Source organism: Entelurus aequoreus, linkage group LG01 (genome assembly GCF_033978785.1).
Source record: "Entelurus aequoreus isolate RoL-2023_Sb linkage group LG01, RoL_Eaeq_v1.1, whole genome shotgun sequence".
NCBI lineage: Eukaryota > Metazoa > Chordata > Actinopteri > Syngnathiformes > Syngnathidae > Entelurus > Entelurus aequoreus.
In genome coordinates this window covers 46,775,513-46,794,430 of record NC_084731.1, presented here as the reverse complement: position 1 = coordinate 46,794,430, position 18,918 = coordinate 46,775,513, and the positions used below count along the sequence as shown (strand labels likewise).

At 40.4% G+C, this 18,918-nt stretch overlaps 1 protein-coding gene across 1 annotated transcript; it reads left to right on the top strand.

Annotated features, from left to right (window-relative positions):
• The first annotated feature begins 3,450 nt into the window (after positions 1-3,450).
• fblim1 (filamin binding LIM protein 1) lies at positions 3,451-15,013 on the top strand. Its single transcript, XM_062025429.1, has 7 exons — positions 3,451-3,706; positions 8,966-9,150; positions 11,768-11,852; positions 11,929-12,098; positions 13,066-13,238; positions 14,542-14,659; positions 14,739-15,013. Exons 1-7 carry the CDS (start codon positions 3,451-3,453, stop codon positions 14,838-14,840), a joined length of 1,089 nt encoding a protein of 362 aa, XP_061881413.1. The 3' UTR covers positions 14,841-15,013.
• Positions 15,014-18,918: the final 3,905 nt, after the last annotated feature.

Sequence of the window (18,918 nt, the reverse complement as noted above, 5' to 3'; positions counted from 1 at the left end):
TTCAGTCAAATAGTTGCAGGGTTGATTCCCGAAAGTTGTATACTTTTATTGTAGTTTATCACACCTTGCTGGTATCATTAAATCCAGCCATGACGGTACTATTTTCATACTGCACTGCTACATACTGATACTGCATGGGGTGGGGTCATCCTCTCCTGTCTAAAACCAGCTGGCATAAACACTATGTGAGCCCGGAAAAAAGATATCAACAAATACGTCATATCTGCTGGATTTTCCCGTAATACTGTACTACCTGTTTACCTTTTATGGGTTGTAACAGAGGTGTTGCCGCCAATCAGAGAGCTCAGGCTGGGGTTGCACAAGGAGTGGCTGTCTTCAGATAAAACCCCCCTCCTGGACATTCAGCGTAAAGTCCACTCCGGCAGAAGAAACATCGCAAAGTAACATACAGTCGAGGAAAGCAGACGAGCAGGAAGACAACCGCTTCATTTCTCAGGTAGTACTGTTGAGATGTGAGGGATCAAATGCCATCTTGAACAATTATAGTTAGCACTGTTTATCTTTCTTTCTATGACATAGAAATGTTATTCTTCTATGTCTTTAAACTGCTAGATAGAGAGGTCAAATGTCTTTTAGGGTTTATAGAAAAGCACAAATATGTTCTTTAGTCTGCACTGCATACAGTAAAAGGGAGTATAATGTAGTTTTCTTGTGTTGTAGCTTACTGTACCTCAGTGGTATACAAACACTGCCATTAAGTTATGTTGGCATTGTAGTGAAATATTTTTCGACACTGATAAAAGAAACAATAAAAACAGTTTATTTGGATTAGTGCTGTCAAACAATTATTGTTTTCATTTATTATTCAAAATGAAAAAGGGTATTTCAACAAGTAAACCATGCAGTAGGTACTTGATTTTGATGTATGTAATGCTTATAAGGGTATTCTGGTAAAATATGCAGAGATGAGATGTGTCAATATCAAAATATTACTTGAAATACATTTTTGGCAGCAGCACAGTGGTCGTTTTGGTAGTTTTTAGCTTTGTAAAGCATATTTCAACAAGTAAACAGTACAGTAAGTACTTGATTTATATATATATGTAATGCCCATAAGGGTATTCTAGTAAAATATGCAGAGACAAGATGTGTCAATATCAAAATATTACTTGAAATACATTTTTGGCAGCAACAAAGTGGCCATTTGGGTAGATATTTGCTCTAAAAAGGGTATTTCAACAATTAAACAGTACAGTAGGTACTTTTGGTTTTCGTCCTGGTTGTGGAACTGTGGACCAGCTCTATACTCTCGGCAGGGTCCTTGAGGGTGCATGGGAGTTTGCCCAACCAGTCTACATGTGTTTTGTAGACTTGGAGAAGGCATTCGATCGTGTCCCTCGGGAAGTCCTGTGGGGAGTGCTCAGAGAGTATGGGGTACCGGACTGTCTGATTGTGGCGGTCCGCTCCCTGTACGATCAGTGTCAGAGCTTGGTCCGCATTGCTGGCAGTAAGTCAGACACATTTCCAGTGAGGGTTGTAATCCGCCAAGGCTGCCCCTTGTCACCGATTCTGTTCGTAACTTTTACGGACAGAATTTCTAGGCGCATTCAGGGCGTTGAGGGGATCCGGTTTGGTGGCTGCAGGATTAGGTCTCTGCTTTTTGCAGATTATGTGGTCCTGATGGCTTCATCTGGCCAGGATCTTCAGCTCTCACTGGATCGGTTCGCAGCCGAGTGTGAAGCGAATGGGATGAGAATCAGCACCTCCAAGTCCGAGTCCATGGTTCTCGCCCGGAAAAGGGTGGAGTGCCATCTCCAGGTTGGGGAGGAGACCCTGCCCCAGGTGGAGGAGTTCAAGTATCTCGGAGTCTTGTTCACGAGTGAGGGAAGACTGGATCGTGAGATCGACAGGCGGATCGGTGCGGCATCTTCAGTAATGTGGACGCTGTATCGATCCGTTGTGGTGAAGAAGGAGCTGAGCCGGAAGGCAAAGCTCTCAATTTACCGGTCGATCTACGTTCCCATCCTCACCTATGGTCATGAGCTTTGGGTTATGACCGAAAGGACAAGATCACGGGTACAAGCGGCCGAAATTAGTTTCCTCCGCCAGGTGGCGGGGCTCTCCCTTAGAGATAGGGTGAGAAGCCATGCCATCCGGGGGGAGCTCAAAGTAAAGCAGCTGCTCCTCCACATCGAGGGGAGCCAGATGAGGTGGTTCGGGCATCTGGTCAGGATGCCACCCGATCGCCTCCCTAGGGAGGTGTTTAGGGCACGTCCGACCGGTAGGAGGCCACGGGGAAGACCCAGGACACGTTGGGAAGACTATGTCTCCCGGCTGGCCTGGGAAGGCCTCGGGATCCCCCAGGAAGAGCTGGACGAAGTGGCTGGGGAGAGGAAAGTCTGGGCTTCCCTGCTTAGGCTGCTTCCCCCGCGACCCGACCTCGGATAAGCGGAAGAAGATGGATGGATGGATGGATGGATGGATGGATGGCCTTCTTTTCCCGTCGCAATAGTTTCCCGTAAAGTTCCTGTATTATAATTTTCATCCAAAAAACCCCTCTCCCGTTATTGTAATTGAAAAATTTAAGCAAAAAAATCAGAAAGTTCAAATTGAAAAACAAGGACATTATAATAAAGAAAAGAGCTCTCACTTAAAGTGCAAATTTGAAGGCTGGCTTTTAAAAAAATACAGAAAAAGATCCTAACAACACATTGCATTATATATTGCATCCATCCATTTTCTACCGCTTGTCCCTTTCGGGGTGGCGGGGGCATTATATATATATATTTTTTATTATTTTAAACATTTGTTTCTTGAGTTTTAAGGCAGATGCAAATTGAGGTACAGTCATATCAAATGTTCCTTTTTTAATATATTTTTTTACATTTTGCATTATTTTTAATGGGCAGCACGGTGGAACAGGGGTTAGTGCATGTGCCTTACAATACGAAGGTCCTGGGTTCGATCCTCTGGTTCGGGGTCTTTCTGTGTGGAGTTTGCATGTTCTCCCAGTGACTGCGTGGGTTCCCTCCGGGTACTCCGGCTTTCTCCCACCTCCAAAGACATGCACCTGGGGATAGGTTGATTGGCAACACAAAAAATTGGCCCTAGTGTGTGAATGTGAGTGTGAATGTTGTCTGTCTATCTGTGTTGGCCCTGTGATGAGGTGGCGACGTGTCCAGGATGTACCCTGCCTTCCGCCCGAATGCAGCTGAGATAGGCTCCAGCACCCCCCCGCGACCCCGAAAGGGACAAGCGGTAGAAAATGGATGGATGGATTATTTTTAATGTGCAGGTTTTATGTGTCAGTACCAATATTTGTTTCGATGTTTACATATTTTTCAACCAATATTATTCTCTCTTTTTTAACTAACTCCATGTTCAAGCAAGTTCCCTTTTCAAACAGAAAACCGATCTAGAAAGGTGTCTTCTGCAGCACATTGAACTCCAGGTGCTCAGTAGAAAATATGTGCTGACTTTCCCACAGCCATGGCCTCGGAAGAATCAAACAGGAAGGTTTCCTCCATCTTCATCAACCTGTCACGTCCTAACCAAACCAACGTCAAGCAGCAGAGTGAAAACAAAAAAGGTTGGGTTCATGCGGGGCCGTCCCCGAGGCCTTTAGGGTCTGAGAACCATCAACCTGCTGGCCCCTCACACAGGACTTCAGGGTCGGAGGTCCCCGCATCTCTCTATTGGGGACACAGCACAGTAAATGTGCAAGAAAACAGAAGAGATGCTGCAGGTATTTTTGACTATTTTTAAACATTTTCTCTTAGATTCAAAGACAACAGCAGTTTTCTTAGCACCACAGTGCTAGCCAGTAGCTATGGTAGACACAACAAGATCACAGCACTTCCTCGTTATGCACCAATGATGGTTACGGGGAGCGAGATGCATTTACAAGCCCCCGGATTTATGAGCATCAAACATTACAACACAAACAATTAATTGCATGTTCTCTACGTTCTGTATTGCTGCTGGTTTTAATGCAATATTTATGACACTTTATTTCTTATTTGGTAATGTATTACTTAGTTATTTCAGTCAGACTTAGACTTAGACAAACTTTATTGATCCACAAGGGAAATTGCTCCACACTGTAGCTCAGTTACAAAAGATGGAAAGGGTAAGGATGGAAAGGATAATGCACATAAGGGCACAAAAAAGGGGAGCGAAAACAAAAGGTATAAAGTAGACATGAGGACAGAGGGAATTGCAGGCTTAAATTTACTTCTCCGCTCCTTCATCTTTGTGCCGGCACGGCATCCCCGGCGCTTTTTCTGTAGTTCCACAGGAATGTCCCCATCCTGCTGGCAAGGAGAGCGCAAACAGCTCCTCGCGTGTGTAAACAATCAACAATCAACTGATCAAAGCCAAATCCAAGATGGCTGCGCTTCAGAGCAGCGGCTTCGTGCGAGCGCTCCTGGAAGTGTAGACCGATTTGGCAAAAATACCCCTCAATTCAGTCAATTTCATGGCTGGCTCACAGCGTGTTCACTCCGTGATCACTTACGACCGACTTACGATTCTGGATGTGGAGAGATCGGGCCATTTTGGGCTGAAAGATGCGTGTACGATGGACCTACTCGCTAGCTTGGGAATTCTTCGCGAGCTACATCCAGCAGTGGCCTTTGAAGCAGCGGCGTCGACTACCAGCGGAGACCGTCAGCGAAAGAGACGTAAGCGATGCGCTCGGAAGCAGAAGCGGGGGTGTCGGGCGGGGCTAACAACAAAGCTAAATGCGTTGTTGTTAGCGGGGCTAACGAAAAAGCTAAATGCTAATCCACAAAGAAGCGCTAATAAGGAGTCTGTTAAGCTAGAACTAGCCAGCGCCAGGCTGGATAATCCCTGCACACATAGCAATTCTTCTAGAATAATATACAACTCACATAATGTTTTTTCTGCGTCAGAGGTGGACATGCATTTTACTGAGGTGGCAAACAATCTAAAAATTCCTGTCATATCAATTCCTAGATATGGTCGAAATTATTTAAAGTGCACTATGCATAATAAACGTAACATTATTAATATTGCTACTACGGATACTTTCAACAAAAACTCCTCAAAACAGCCCACTACCTATAATATGGGCTTTTTAAACATAAGGTCATTGTCTTCCAAAACGTTATTAGTTAATGAAGTCATCAGAGACAACAATCTTGATGTCGTTGGTCTAGCCGAGACCTGGCTCAAACCAGACGATTTTTTTGCGCTGGGTGAGGCGTCTCCTCCTGGCTATGCGGGAACGCATATTGCCCGCCCCATTAAAAGGGGTGGGGGTGTTGCACTAATATACAACAAAAACTTTAGCCTTACCTCGGACCTAAATAATAAATATAACTCGTTTGAGGTGCTTACTGTGAGGTTTGTCACACCGCTGCCTCTGCACCTGGCTGTCATCTACCGCCCCCCAGGGCCCTATTCGGACTTTATCAATGAATTTTCAGAGTTCGTTGCTGATCTAGTGACGCACGCCGACAATATAATCATAATGGGAGACTTTAACATCCATATGAATACCCCATCGGACCCTCCATGCGTGGCGCTCCAGACTATAATTGATAGCTGTGGTCTTACACAAATAATAAATGAACCCACGCATCGCAACGGTAATACGATAGATCTAGTGCTTGTCAGGGGTGTCACCACCTCTAAAGTTACGATACTCCCGTACACTAAAGTAATGTCCGATCATTACCTTATAAAATTCGAAGTTCTGACTCATTGTCAACAAACTAATAATAATAATAATAACTACTATAGCAGCCGCAACATTAATACTGCCACAACGACGACTCTTGCTGACCTACTGCCTTCAGTAATGGCACCTTTCCCAAATTATGTGGGCTCTATTGATAACCTCACTAACAGCTTTAACGACGCCCTGCGCGACACCATTGATAGTGTAGCACCGCTAAAGCTAAAAAGGGCCCCTAAAAGGCGTACCCCATGGTTTACAGAAGAAACTAAAGCCCAGAAATTATCATGTAGAAAACTGGAACGCAAATGGCGTGCGACTAAACTTGAGGTTTTCCATCAAGCATGGAGTGATAGTTTAATAACTTATAAACGCATGCTTACCTCAGCTAAAGCTAAATATTACTCAAATCTCATCCACCTCAACAAAAATGATCCTAAATTTTTGTTTAGTACAGTAGCATCGCTAACCCAACAAGGGACTCCTCCCAGTAGCTCCACCCACTCAGCAGATGACTTTATGAATTTCTTTAATAAGAAAATTGAAGTCATTAGAAAAGAGATTAAAGACAATGCATCTCAGCTACAACTGGGTTCTATTAACACAAATACGACGGTATATACGACGGACATTGCCCTCCAAAATAGTTTCTCTCTCTTTGATGAAATAACATTGGAGGAATTGTTAAAATGTGTAAATGGGACAAAACAAACAACATGTCTACTTGACCCAATTCCTGGGAAACTTATCAAGGAGCTTTTTGTTTTATTAGGTCCATCAGTGTTAAATATTATAAACTTATCACTTTCCTCTGGTACTGTTCCTCTAGCATTCAAAAAAGCGGTTATTCATCCTCTACTCAAAAGACCTAACCTCGATCCTGACCTCATGGTGAACTACCGGCCGGTGTCCCACCTACCGTTTATCTCGAAAATTCTCGAAAAAATTGTCGCACAGCAGCTAAATGAACACTTAGCGTCTAACAATCTCTGTGAACCTTTTCAATCCGGTTTCAGGGCAAATCACTCTACGGAGACAGCCCTCGCAAAAATGACTAATGATCTATTGCTAACGATGGATTCTGATGCGTCATCAATGTTGCTGCTTCTTGATCTTAGCGCCGCTTTCGATACTGTTGATCATAATATTTTATTAGAGCGTATCAAAACACGTATTGGTATGTCAGACTTAGCCTTGTCTTGGTTTAACTCTTATCTTACTGACAGGATGCAGTGTGTCTCCCATAACAATGTGACCTCGGACTATGTCAAGGTAACGTGCGGAGTTCCCCAGGGTTCGGTTCTTGGCCCTGCACTCTTTAGTATTTACATGCTGCCGCTAGGTGACATTATACGCAAATACGGTGTTAGCTTTCACTGTTATGCTGATGACACTCAACTCTACATGCCCCTAAAGCTGACCAACACGCCGGATTGTAGTCAGCTGGAGGCGTGTCTTAATGACATTAAACAATGGATGTCCGCTAACTTTTTGCAACTCAACGCTAAGAAAACGGAAATGCTGATTATCGGTCCTGCTCAACACCGGCATCTATTTAATAATACCACCTTAACATTTGACAACCAAACAATTAAACAAGGAGACTCGGTAAAGAATCTGGGTATTATCTTCGACCCAACTCTCTCGTTTGAGTCACACATTAAGAGTGTTACTAAAACGGCCTTCTTTCATCTCCGTAATATCGCTAAAATTCGTTCCATTTTGTCCACAAGCGATGCTGAGATCATTATTCATGCGTTCGTTACATCTCGTCTCGGTTACTGTAACGTTTTATTTTCGGGCCTCCCTATGTCTAGCATTAAAAGATTACAGATGGTACAAAATGCGGCTGCTAGACTTTTGACAAAAACAAGAAAGTTTGATCATATTACGCCTATACTGGCTCACCTGCACTGGCTTCCTGTGCACTTAAGATGCGACTTTAAGGTTTTACTACTTACGTATAAAATACTACACGGTCAAGCTGCAGCCTATCTTGCCGATTGTATTGTACCATATGTCCCGGCAAGAAATCTGCGTTCAAAGAACTCCGGCTTATTAGTGATTCCCAGAGCCCAAAAAAAGTCTGCGGGCTATAGAGCGTTTTCTATTCGGGCTCCAATACTATGGAATGCCCTCCCGGTAAAAGTTAGAGATGCTACCTCAGTAGAAGCATTTAAGTCTCATCTTAAAACTCATTTGTATACTCTAGCCTTTAAATAGACTCCCTTTTTAGACCAGTTGATCTGCCGTTTCTTTTCTTTTCTTTTCTACTCTGCTCCGGGGTGGACCGCTAGCCTGTCCATCAGATGGGGACATCTCTACGCTGCTGACCCGTCTCCGCTCGGGATGGTTCCCGCTGGCCCCACCATGGACTGGACTTTCGCTGATGTGTTGGACTTTCACAATGTTATGTCAGACCCACTCGACACCGAGGATGTCGTTGTGGCTTGTACAGCCCTTTGAGACACTTGTGATTTAGGGCTATATAAATAAACATTGATTGATTGATTGATTGAAACACAAAACGGCCCGAAAAGAAAAAGCAAAGTAACGAAAAAACACAAAAGCGCCCAAGAACCATAATTAGTGGTTTATGGAAAAGATAAGTGATTTTTTAAAAAAGCAAGAAAAGTAGTACATCAATTACTAGTCTGTTATAATTGAATGTCACAAAATTACATAAAAACAACTGTAACTGTAACTAAACTGATTTACACTTTTTAAGTACCGGTTCGGGCACCGTTTTTAAAAGTACCGATTTTGGTACTAGTATCAACAGATCAGATCCAAGCTAAACTGGCGCCCTGAGCAGAATTTTATTTGGAGCCCCCTTTGACTACATTTTTTTTTCACACGTGAAACGATTTTTATCATTTTCTTCAAACAAACTTGAATTTTCTAAAAGAAAAATAATAATAATTTATTTTAAGTACCGGTATTTATTTTGACTGAGCACAAAGCAGTGAGAAAAAGCGCTATAGCTTGTTTAGGGAGGGCCGATAAAACAATACCCATCCCTAATTTCCTGCTTGTATGGCAGTATAGATATTACCATCCACCCTTCCCAATCCTGTCTAAATATCTGGCAACACACATGAGTAGCAAAATAACTGTGTCTTGCTTTGCATGAGTGTTGCCCTGGAGAGCTGCGGTTAATTGATCCCCTCCCTTGGTGGACGGTTAATTAACCCAAAAACGCCTCCAAAGACGCTGCTATTTTAGTCACTCGTGCTCAAGTAAAAACAATGCATGAACGTAGTTTTCTGCGAACCTGAAAACTTGATTTTGTTTATTTTTCAGATCAAACAGATGTCTTCTCCAATGTTTCTCCCTCTCCTTCTCCCCCTCTTCCTCCTCCTGCTCCTCCTGCTGAGATGCCGTCATACTCTGCAGATCCAACAACACCACCACCGCCACCTCCCCCTGTAGAAAAACGTGTGCCACAACCTCCGACCTCTCACCAGCTGCCACATTCCAACAAAGAGGTAGGCAAAACCTTCCGTTTTAGGCCACTAACTTGTAACTATTCCATTTTTGTAATTTGTAATGCTTCTTTATTTCCGTTTTACGTCCTTTGTTATCTTTCTTTGTAGTTTTTGCGCAGTCAGCCAAGTCGCTTAGTTTGCAGGCGAGTGGGAATGCTTGGCGTCATAACGAGGGGCGTTTCTAAAGTTGCGGTGACCTTATTTTAATTGTCGGTATGAATCATTTGCGCTTAGTTAAAGGGGAACTGCACTTTTTTGGGGAACCTTGCCCATCATTCACATTCCTTACGTAAGACACGAACACATACAGTACAGGTCAAAAGTTTGGACACACCTTCTCCTCATTCAATGTGTTTTATTTTATTTTCAGGATACATTTTAGATTGTCACTGAAGGCTTCAAAACTATGAATGAACACATGTGGAGTTATGTACTTAACACAAAAAGGTGAAATGACTGAAAACATGTTTGTATTCTAGTTTCTTCAAAATAGCCACCCTTTGCTCTGATTACTGCTTTGCACACTCTTGGCATTCTCTCGATGAGCTTCAAGCACACCTATGAAGTGAAAACCATTTCAGGTGACTACCTCTTGAACATAAAAGCGCCCAATGTAATGTACTTATTACACATCAGCTGGTTGATAGGCTCCAGCACCCCCGCGACCCCGAAAGGGACAAGCGGTAGAAAATGGATGGATGTTTGATTGTAACGTGCATCTTAGTTGTGGTTTTTCATTACCAAATTTGAAGGTGTTAAAATCGCCATGTATAATCGCTGATGCTAATCAGGAGCATAAATATGGCAAATCCAATGTAGTAAATTATCATATCATAAAAGTGGAGTCTCACTTTTAAAGGTCTTTCTATCAGGCACGCTTGCTTTGCAACATTACCTAGAGGCAATCCACTACGTATACCGGTACTCCTGTTTGCCCTCTAAATCACACCTGGGCAAATTAAGGCCCGTTAAGCTTTTCAATCTGGCCCGCCGGACATTCCCAAATAATTTTTTTAGATCTTTAAGATGGAAACTGTAGCTGCCATTATGATGTGCAGTGATGTATTCAAATGACTGTAAGTCTTGAACTATACAAAGTATTTCAATGGTTGGAATCTGCGCTTTTGCATGATATTCTAGTTACTATGGTCATCTAATTAGTTACTATGGTAATCTAATTAGTTACTATGGTAATCTAAGTCACAGCAGCTCAGACGAGGCACCAAGCAGTGTGGGTGGGGAGCGTTTCCACAGAGTGTTTCCAGAGCGGCCAGCCTGAAATGCGGGTGTCAGGGACAGACGCGGAAGGAGATTTTTACAGCAAATTTCTAAAGCTTAGTGATATATCAGATATATCCGATTGTAGGTGGGTTTAGTTTTTACCCTTCGCGTTCATATTTCGCTGAGTTTGTTGCATTTTTTGTTGCTCACTAGATTGTAAAATATGTTGATGGAGAGGGGGTGTGACGTTCATATGTTGTCAATTTTCAGTTTTTTATCCTTCATAGTTAATATTGTAAATCCCACATTCTTTATTTTCATGTACATTCTGGGTGTCTCATTCAGTAAAAAAATGTTAAATTATATTCCGTTTTTAGCATTCAATCGGACATTATTGTGAGGTTTTGTATTAGTGTTCCTAAAAATCAGATATACAGGCCCCCAGACACATTTTTTTTCTCTAAATTTGGCCCCCCGAGTCAAAAAAATTGCCCAAGCCTGTTCTAAGTGCTTGAGCTGGTGTCAAATCTGCAACCGGACGTGACGTCACACGCAACAAAGGTATCGACATACAGTATGTTGCCGTGAATCCGTACCCGGTAGTACTGTACTTATAAAAGTAGGGAATTCTGTACCCATCCCTAGTGGGCATACATACATGTATGTTTGAGTTCAAAGTGTATCACACGGATTATTTGTGTGTGCTTGTTCTGTCACACAACGACATGTGGTGCTGTAAATAACAAAGTTTCATGACGGGCTGTGAAATGTCATGTTTTTTAAAGGCTATTTTTGAAAACACAACTTGCTTGTTTTGACTCCTATAAAAGTGCGTGGGAATTAAAAGACCAGCGCATTAAACTGTCCTTGGCGTGGATTGTTTTTCCGAGGTGCAAAGCAACTTGACTGGACACGGCTTGGAGGTGAGTACATAATTTAATATAAGGACAATAAAAAGGAATAAACAAAAGGCGCTCACAGAGGAGGTAACAAACTTGGCTATGAAACAAAAGACATGCACGTGGGCACAAAAACTATGAACAATAAACACAAACTTACTTGACATAGAACATGGCATGAAGACGCGATCATAAAGAGGGCAGAGAATAAATGTGCAGAGAAGGTGATGTCGCCAGGAAGACCAACAGAAAAAGACAGATTTAAATAGTGACATGATCAGTGAAAACAGGTGTGTGACTCAAAACGTGAAACAGGTGCGTGACAGGACAGGTGAAAACTAATGAGTTGCTATGGAAACAAACAAACCAGGAAGTGCAACCAGGAACCAAAAAGAGTCCAAAAGAACAAACACATGGCCAAAACAAAACATGATAAACAGACATGACATAAACAGTGCAAGTGTATTTCATGCTGTGTCCTGTTCCCCACTTTGAAGGGAAAAACTGCACCGTCTCGTGGACCGACTCCAAAAAAAACATCAAACGAGATCAAGAAAGATAACTCCAGTGAGAAGTCTCGAGGTAACCTGAATTCTATTAACATCTCTCAAGTACTTTGTGTATCTCAACAAGGCTTTTTATTTGTGTCTAAATGCAGGCGTGTGTGCTTTCTGTCGGAAGCCTATACTGTTTTCTGAAGTGTGGTTAAACGCCTTAGATCGGTGTTACCATAAAGGCTGCTTCAGGTGCGGGTCTTGTCTGTGTCCTCTGGCGGGGAAAACCTTCTACCAGAAAGCGGAAATCCCTGAATGTGAGAAGTGCAACGAGGTAGGCCGTCTTTGACTCGGGTTGCCAACTGCCTGAAAAAGAAATTAAGGACATCTTGCAGGGCTGGTCGACCTAACTTTGTTTGGCTTTTTTTATTTGTGTGAAAGGAGTTTTATAATATCCACTAAGGTTGAAGGACTCAACAGGACTCTTCTTCTTTGTTGAAGATGTTTCAGTCTTGCATCCATTCAACCTCTGGGGATTATATGACCTTATAACTGACATTCTACACACATATACTATTTGACCGCAGGCAGAATTTAATTAGATGTGCAGGTTTTGGATTAATACTAGCACATAGGAAACAATAATTGTTCAATAATGCTACATAACTAAATTAACCAAATATAATAAATATGTTTTGTCTTAAATATAAATTGTTCCTGCTTAACTTAACAGAATAAAGATAAAGATAGTATCAATCTCACGCAGATTCACGAGACATTTTGAGAGATAATAAGGAAGCCACAGATCCCTTCCCCATCAACAACACTGCTAATCAAGCAGACTATGTGAGAAGACAACAGCGATCACTTTGAACAATTATGATCCAGAACCTTGGATTTTTGAGCCCGAACACAAAGATCGAACCTGGAACCCTGAAGTTGCTGGCACGGCCACTCTACCAACCGAGCTATACCGCCCCGTGTGACTCTCAGTGGTACTTTAACTTTAACTGTATTACCATTAAAGGAAACAACAATTGGGGGGTGGGCGGTGTCAATGTGTTACCGTATGAGAAAGCATCTCCAAACTTTTGAGCGGTAGAGACATCTTTGCGTTATTAGCATGGACGTGTCACCTTTTTTGGAATGTTCTTCTGGGACACCTGGGACACTTTAGATGCTCACTAAGCAGTGTGATGTCTCTCTGTGCAACTTTAGTTTGTAACCAAATTGTAAAGATCTGTGGTTTGAATTCATCTACAAATGAACTGACGTCAAATCTTGTCTCCACATTGTTGCAGGCCAGTCTTGAAGTTTGCTTCTCTTGTGGCCACAGGATCCGAGCCCGAATAATTCGTGCACTCCAGCGAACGTACCATGTTTCTTGTTTCATCTGCGTGACGTGTAAACAGCCGCTGAAAGAATATATACAGGATGATAATGGAAAAGTGTATTGTCCCCTGGACTACAACAGGTACAACAAGATGTTCTTTGTCTTAACCCTCAGGGGACAAAGTCTGACTTTTTTGTCCTTTTCATACATTGTTGTATTTTTGGACATCATTTTTGGGTAACACTTTAGTATGGGAACACATATTTACCATTAATTAGTTGCTTATTATCATGCAAATTAGTAACATATTGGCTCTTAATTAGTCATTAATAAGGACTTATTAATTCCTTATTCTGCATGGCCTTATTATACAACTAATAAGCCATTAACTAAGAGTCTTCCCTCAATAACCTCAGAATTATTGCTTATTAGTAACCCTAAGCCTCACCCTTATATGTTCCCCTAGTGTCCAAGTAACTCTAAATTAAGTATTTGTTACTTTAATAAGCAACTAATTAATGGTGAATATGTTCCCCATACTAAAGTGTTACGAATTTTTGTTGCGTTAATCCATTATACAAGATTATTCATGTTAATTTTTAAAATGTCAATGCCCACTTCTTTCACGATTCACTGGCAGTTAAATAAATGTACTTCATTTTTCAACAGGTGTAAAAAAAATATTTTCCTCTCAATCAACTTATGCCCTAAGCAAAAATCCCAAACACATAAGGTTGTTGTTTTTTTAACCCTTTGGAGGCCTTTTTTAAACAAATTATGTAATGTTTGTCAATTACTACACGTTTACATGAGGTATTTTACTCATTTAAACCTGTGACATTATCTGATCGAAAGGCCTTTAAAATGGTCAAAATTTGAAAAAAACAAACAATAACATATCGATAGCTTTGTTTAAGACTGAAGTTTATTGAGAAATTTAAGCACAAAAAAAGTACAAGACTATATGTCTCCTAATTGTCGCAAAATGTAAGGACTTTCATGTTCTGTTTGGCTTCGAAGGTATTTCAAAATCAAATGTCCCCGGAGGGCTTAATAAATAAGTGGGATAATAATATATTACTGTACTGGTCCAAGTATAAGACATCCCTGAATCAAAAAGTGTTTTGGGAAAAAAATATATAGAAATAGTTTTTCATATTTCTGAGCTGTTGTTTGGTTAATTAGCATCATATCTGTTTGTTAACTTACCTCACACTTTTTTCCAAGCGGCTCATGACAGGTCACCGGTATGGGTGAGTGACATGTAGAAAAGCTCCGGCTTGCGTGGAGGAAGTAGTGCTTTGTATAAATCTCTTTGCTACACACTTTTTTTTTAGCTGAAAAAATGTCTTATGTTCGGGTCAATGTTGTTGCACTGTATAATAATTAACATGATATAATGATGCCCTTTCTAACGTGTCCTCTAAATTGTTATTTATCAAAGGATGCATGCCAAGACGTGCGGTGCTTGTCACAAGCTAATCATATCCAGTGATGGAAGTATTCCAACATACGTTCAACTTTCTGGACGTGCCCTCCATAATGAATGCTACAAATGTGAGGTACAGTATATCATTACAGAACATCATACAAATAATAGTAATTTCTTCCTTTCTTATTCATCTCTTCTTTTCACTACAGGACTGTGACTTTCAGTTCTCTCCTGAAAGCAGCTACTATCCTTTGAATGGACGAATACTTTGCCTCAATTGTAATAAAAGGAACCAGAACTGCTCAAATTAATGCAATAAGGATTGAGAATTAATTTGTTTTGTGCACTTAATGTAGAATCATACTTTGCTGAACTTGTATGTCGCTGAGATACACATAGGAGATAACTCTCAATTTGACTTCACATTAAAAAGTTGTCATTAGATAGTGAGATTAATGCTTTATCATGACAGAAAACAATCCAATACGTGACAAAATCGAATTTTTTGTCAGCCACAAAACTCAAGCTATAGTCATGTAAATGTGATCATGTTTGTCTCTCACAAACAATCATGTGTAATGTTGCAGCGTGATTGTTTTTGCTTCAACATGAATTAATCATACCGATATCATTTACACTATAAAGTTTGTATTTGTAATGACATTATGTATTATGTATCAAAACTATGCCTATTATCAATATTATTGTTATTTTTTTCTATTGTTGCTTTTGATAATTTTTAGGTTTCCTTTTTTTTAGTAATATATTTAATGAGTAAAAACATGTTTTAAAAACGTATTTCAGGGAGGGATGGGCTATCTATAGTAGGGGTGCACAAAAAAATTAATTCACATCAAACTTGTGATTTTTTTTTTAATCTATTCCGCTTCCAAATCGATTTATAATTTTCGAGAACTGATTTTTGTAATAATTTTTTTTTAGAATTTTTTTGGGGGGAATAAATATTATATTATTATTATTATTATTGATATTGTTTTTTGTTGTTGTTGTTTTTTCCCCTTTTTTTTTAGTACTGTACAGTATTTATATGTCTTCTCAATTGCTTGTGTGTACATTTATATCTTAAGTATTGTTAAACTGGGATTGGTTTGGAGTTGGGGTTGTTTTCTTTAATTAGAGTGATTAATATTCTGTGATTTTTGTAAATAAAATTTGAAAAATAGTTTTTTAGGCCAACAATGTGTGTATAAGTCATTTGTCAGCAGCCAGGACTATATTTTCTAACCTGTGACCAGTTTTCAAAAGGTTTTATTATAATTTACATACCAAATAATATATTACGATTATTGTGTTGATTCTGAATCAAATCGTCACCCCAGAAATCAGAATTGGTGCCCAAAGATTCCCACCTCTAGTAAATACTGTATGTGAACTCCCTGGGCTTGTAAGGTAGGAGGGATTTTATTGTCATTGCACAAGTACAAAACCCAAAACCAGTGAAGTTGGCACGTTGTGTAAATCGTAAATAAAAACAGAATACAATGATTTGCAAATCATTTTTAACCTATATTCAATTTAATAGACTGCAAAGACAAGATATTTAATGTTGGAACTGAGAAACTAAAAATGTTTCTTTTCAAATATTAGCTCATTTGGAATTTGATGCCTTCAACATGTTTCAAAAAAGCTGGCGCAAGTGGCAAAAAAAGACTGAGAAAGTTGAGGAATGCTCATCAAACACTTATTTAGAACATCCAACAGGTGAACAGGCTAATTGGGAACAGGTGGGTGCCATGATTGGGTGTAAAAGCAGCTTCCATGAAATGCTCAGTCATTCACAAACAAGGATGGGGCGAGGGTCACCACTTTGTGAACAAATGCGTGAGCAAATAATCGAACAGTTTAAGAACAACATTTCTCAACCAGCTATTGCAAGGAATTTAGGTATTTCACCATCTACGGTCCGTAATATCATCAAAAGGTTCAGAGATTCTGGAGAATTCACTCCACGTAACATTGAATGCCTGTGACTTTTGAGGAAATAACCACATGGGCTCAAGAACACTTCAGAAAACCTACTGTCAGTATCTACAGTTGGTCGCTACATCTGTAAGTGCAAGTTAAATCTCTACTGTGCAAAGCCAAAGCCATTTATCAACAACACCCAGAAACACTGCCGGCTTCGCTGGGCCCGAGCTCATCTGAGATGGACTGATGCAAAGTGGAAAAGTGTTCGGTCGTTTGAAGAGTCCACATTTCAAATTGTTTTTGGAAAACTGTGGACGTCGTGTCCTCCGGAACAAAGAGGAAAAGAAGCCCCATCCATCCATCCATTTCCTACCGCTTATTCCCTTTGGGGTCGCGGGGGGTGCTGGAGCCTATCTCAGCTACAATCGGGCGGAAGGCGGGGTACACCCTGGACAAGTCGCCGCCTCATCGCAGGGCGAGGAAAAGAAGCTCTAGGCGCAAAGTTCAAAAGCCAGCATCTGTGATGTATGGGGGTGTATTAGTGCCCAAGGCATGGGTAACTTACACATCTGTGAAGGCACTATTAATGCTGAAAGGTACATACAGGGTTTGGAGCAACATATGTTGCCATCCAAGCAAGGTTATTTTCATGGACGCCCCTGCTTATTTCAGCAAGACAATGCCAAGCCACGTGGCTTCGTAGTAAAAGAGTGCGGGTACTAAACTCCAGACCTGTCTCCCATTAAAAATGTGTGGCACATTATGAAGCCTAAAATACCACAACAGAGACCTCGGACTGTTGAACAACTTAAGCTGTACAAAAATTGGTCTCCTCAGTTCCCAAACGTTTACTGAGTGTTGTTAAAAGGAAAGGCCATGTAACACAGTGGTAAAATGCCCCTGTGCCAACTTTTTTGCAGTGTTTTGCTGCCAATCTAAGTTAATGATTATATGCAAAAAAAATACTGTTTCTCAGTTCGAACATTAAATATCTTGTCTTTGCAGTCTATTCAATTGAATATAAGTTGAAAAGTATTTGCAAATCATTGTATTCAGTTTTTATTTGCCATTTATACAAGGTGCCAACTTCACTGGTTTTGGGTTTTGTACAACAAAATGTCATTTTCAGCTCAAATCCATTCAAGAGCAGACATATATTGTACGGGGTGACAGAACAGGAACGCTGATTGGTCACCACTTACGTAAAAGGTGGGTAAAAGGTGGCCCAGTCTGGATGCAGACAAAAAACTTGAGAGCCACAATAAGCACACATACACGTGCACTGAAAAAATCTTTTGGAAAAACTTCAATCTATTGTGTACATCGGTCCCACATGATGAGAATGTCTTAAACTGACACACCGTCCTTCTTTTTAATGACTTACCACTTGTTAAACCAACATGCTTCAATTATGTAGCGCTCTTCATAAGAATAGATTTTCTTAAGGTAGTCTAACAATAATCAATTGAGGAATATCAAAACAATTTGATTATGTTCAGTTTACTTGGATTTTACTAAATAGCTAGCGTGATGTGTTAATGTGAACACTATTTAAATAAAATAAAAGTTTACAAAAATAAATTATCCATAAAATATCTTCATGTAAAAAAGATGAACAAAAATATATTCTCTATATCAATCAATCAATCAATGTTTATTTATATAGCCCTAATTCACAAGTGTATAAAATATCTATATATTAAAACCCCTTTTTGGAGGGCTTTAGCAAACTTAAAAACTATATTTTGAAAAAAAATTGTACATCATGAAAATCAATCATATACAGTACAGACGTGGTGGGTCGGTAACTTGAGGGCATACTTGCCAACCTTGAGACCTCCAAATTCGGGAGATTTTTTTAGGGGGGGTGAGGTGGGCGGGTCCCGGGGGGGGGGGGGGGGGGGTTAAGGGGGGAGGAGTATATTTATAGCTAGAATTCACTGAAATTCAAGTATTTTATATATATATATATATATATATATATATATATATATATATATATATATATATATATATATATATATATATATATATATACGTCACTGCGTTGTGCCTCAACATGGATTGCGGACTCGGCTAACTGCTGGCCGGCTGTGCAGTGGGACCGTATTGCTATATGAACTATATTATACATTTCCATAGTTTAGTTAGCTGAGGTACAGTATATAACAGACCTGGGCATTCTGCGGCCCGCGGGCCGCATCCGGCCCTTTGTGCGTCCCTGTCCGGCCTGCGTGAGGCCAATTATAAATTACAAAATACATTTTAAAAAGTATCTATGTCGAGTGTGCAATACAACGGTGCTGCTTTTGTTTTGAAAATCGTTATTTGTATTACTTCCGTGTGGACGTATGCGTGTGCGTGATTGTGAGTGAATGTGAACAGCTGCAATCACAAATTACAAAATAAAGTTGAAAAAACATCAATCAATCAATCAATCAATGTTTATTTATATAGCCC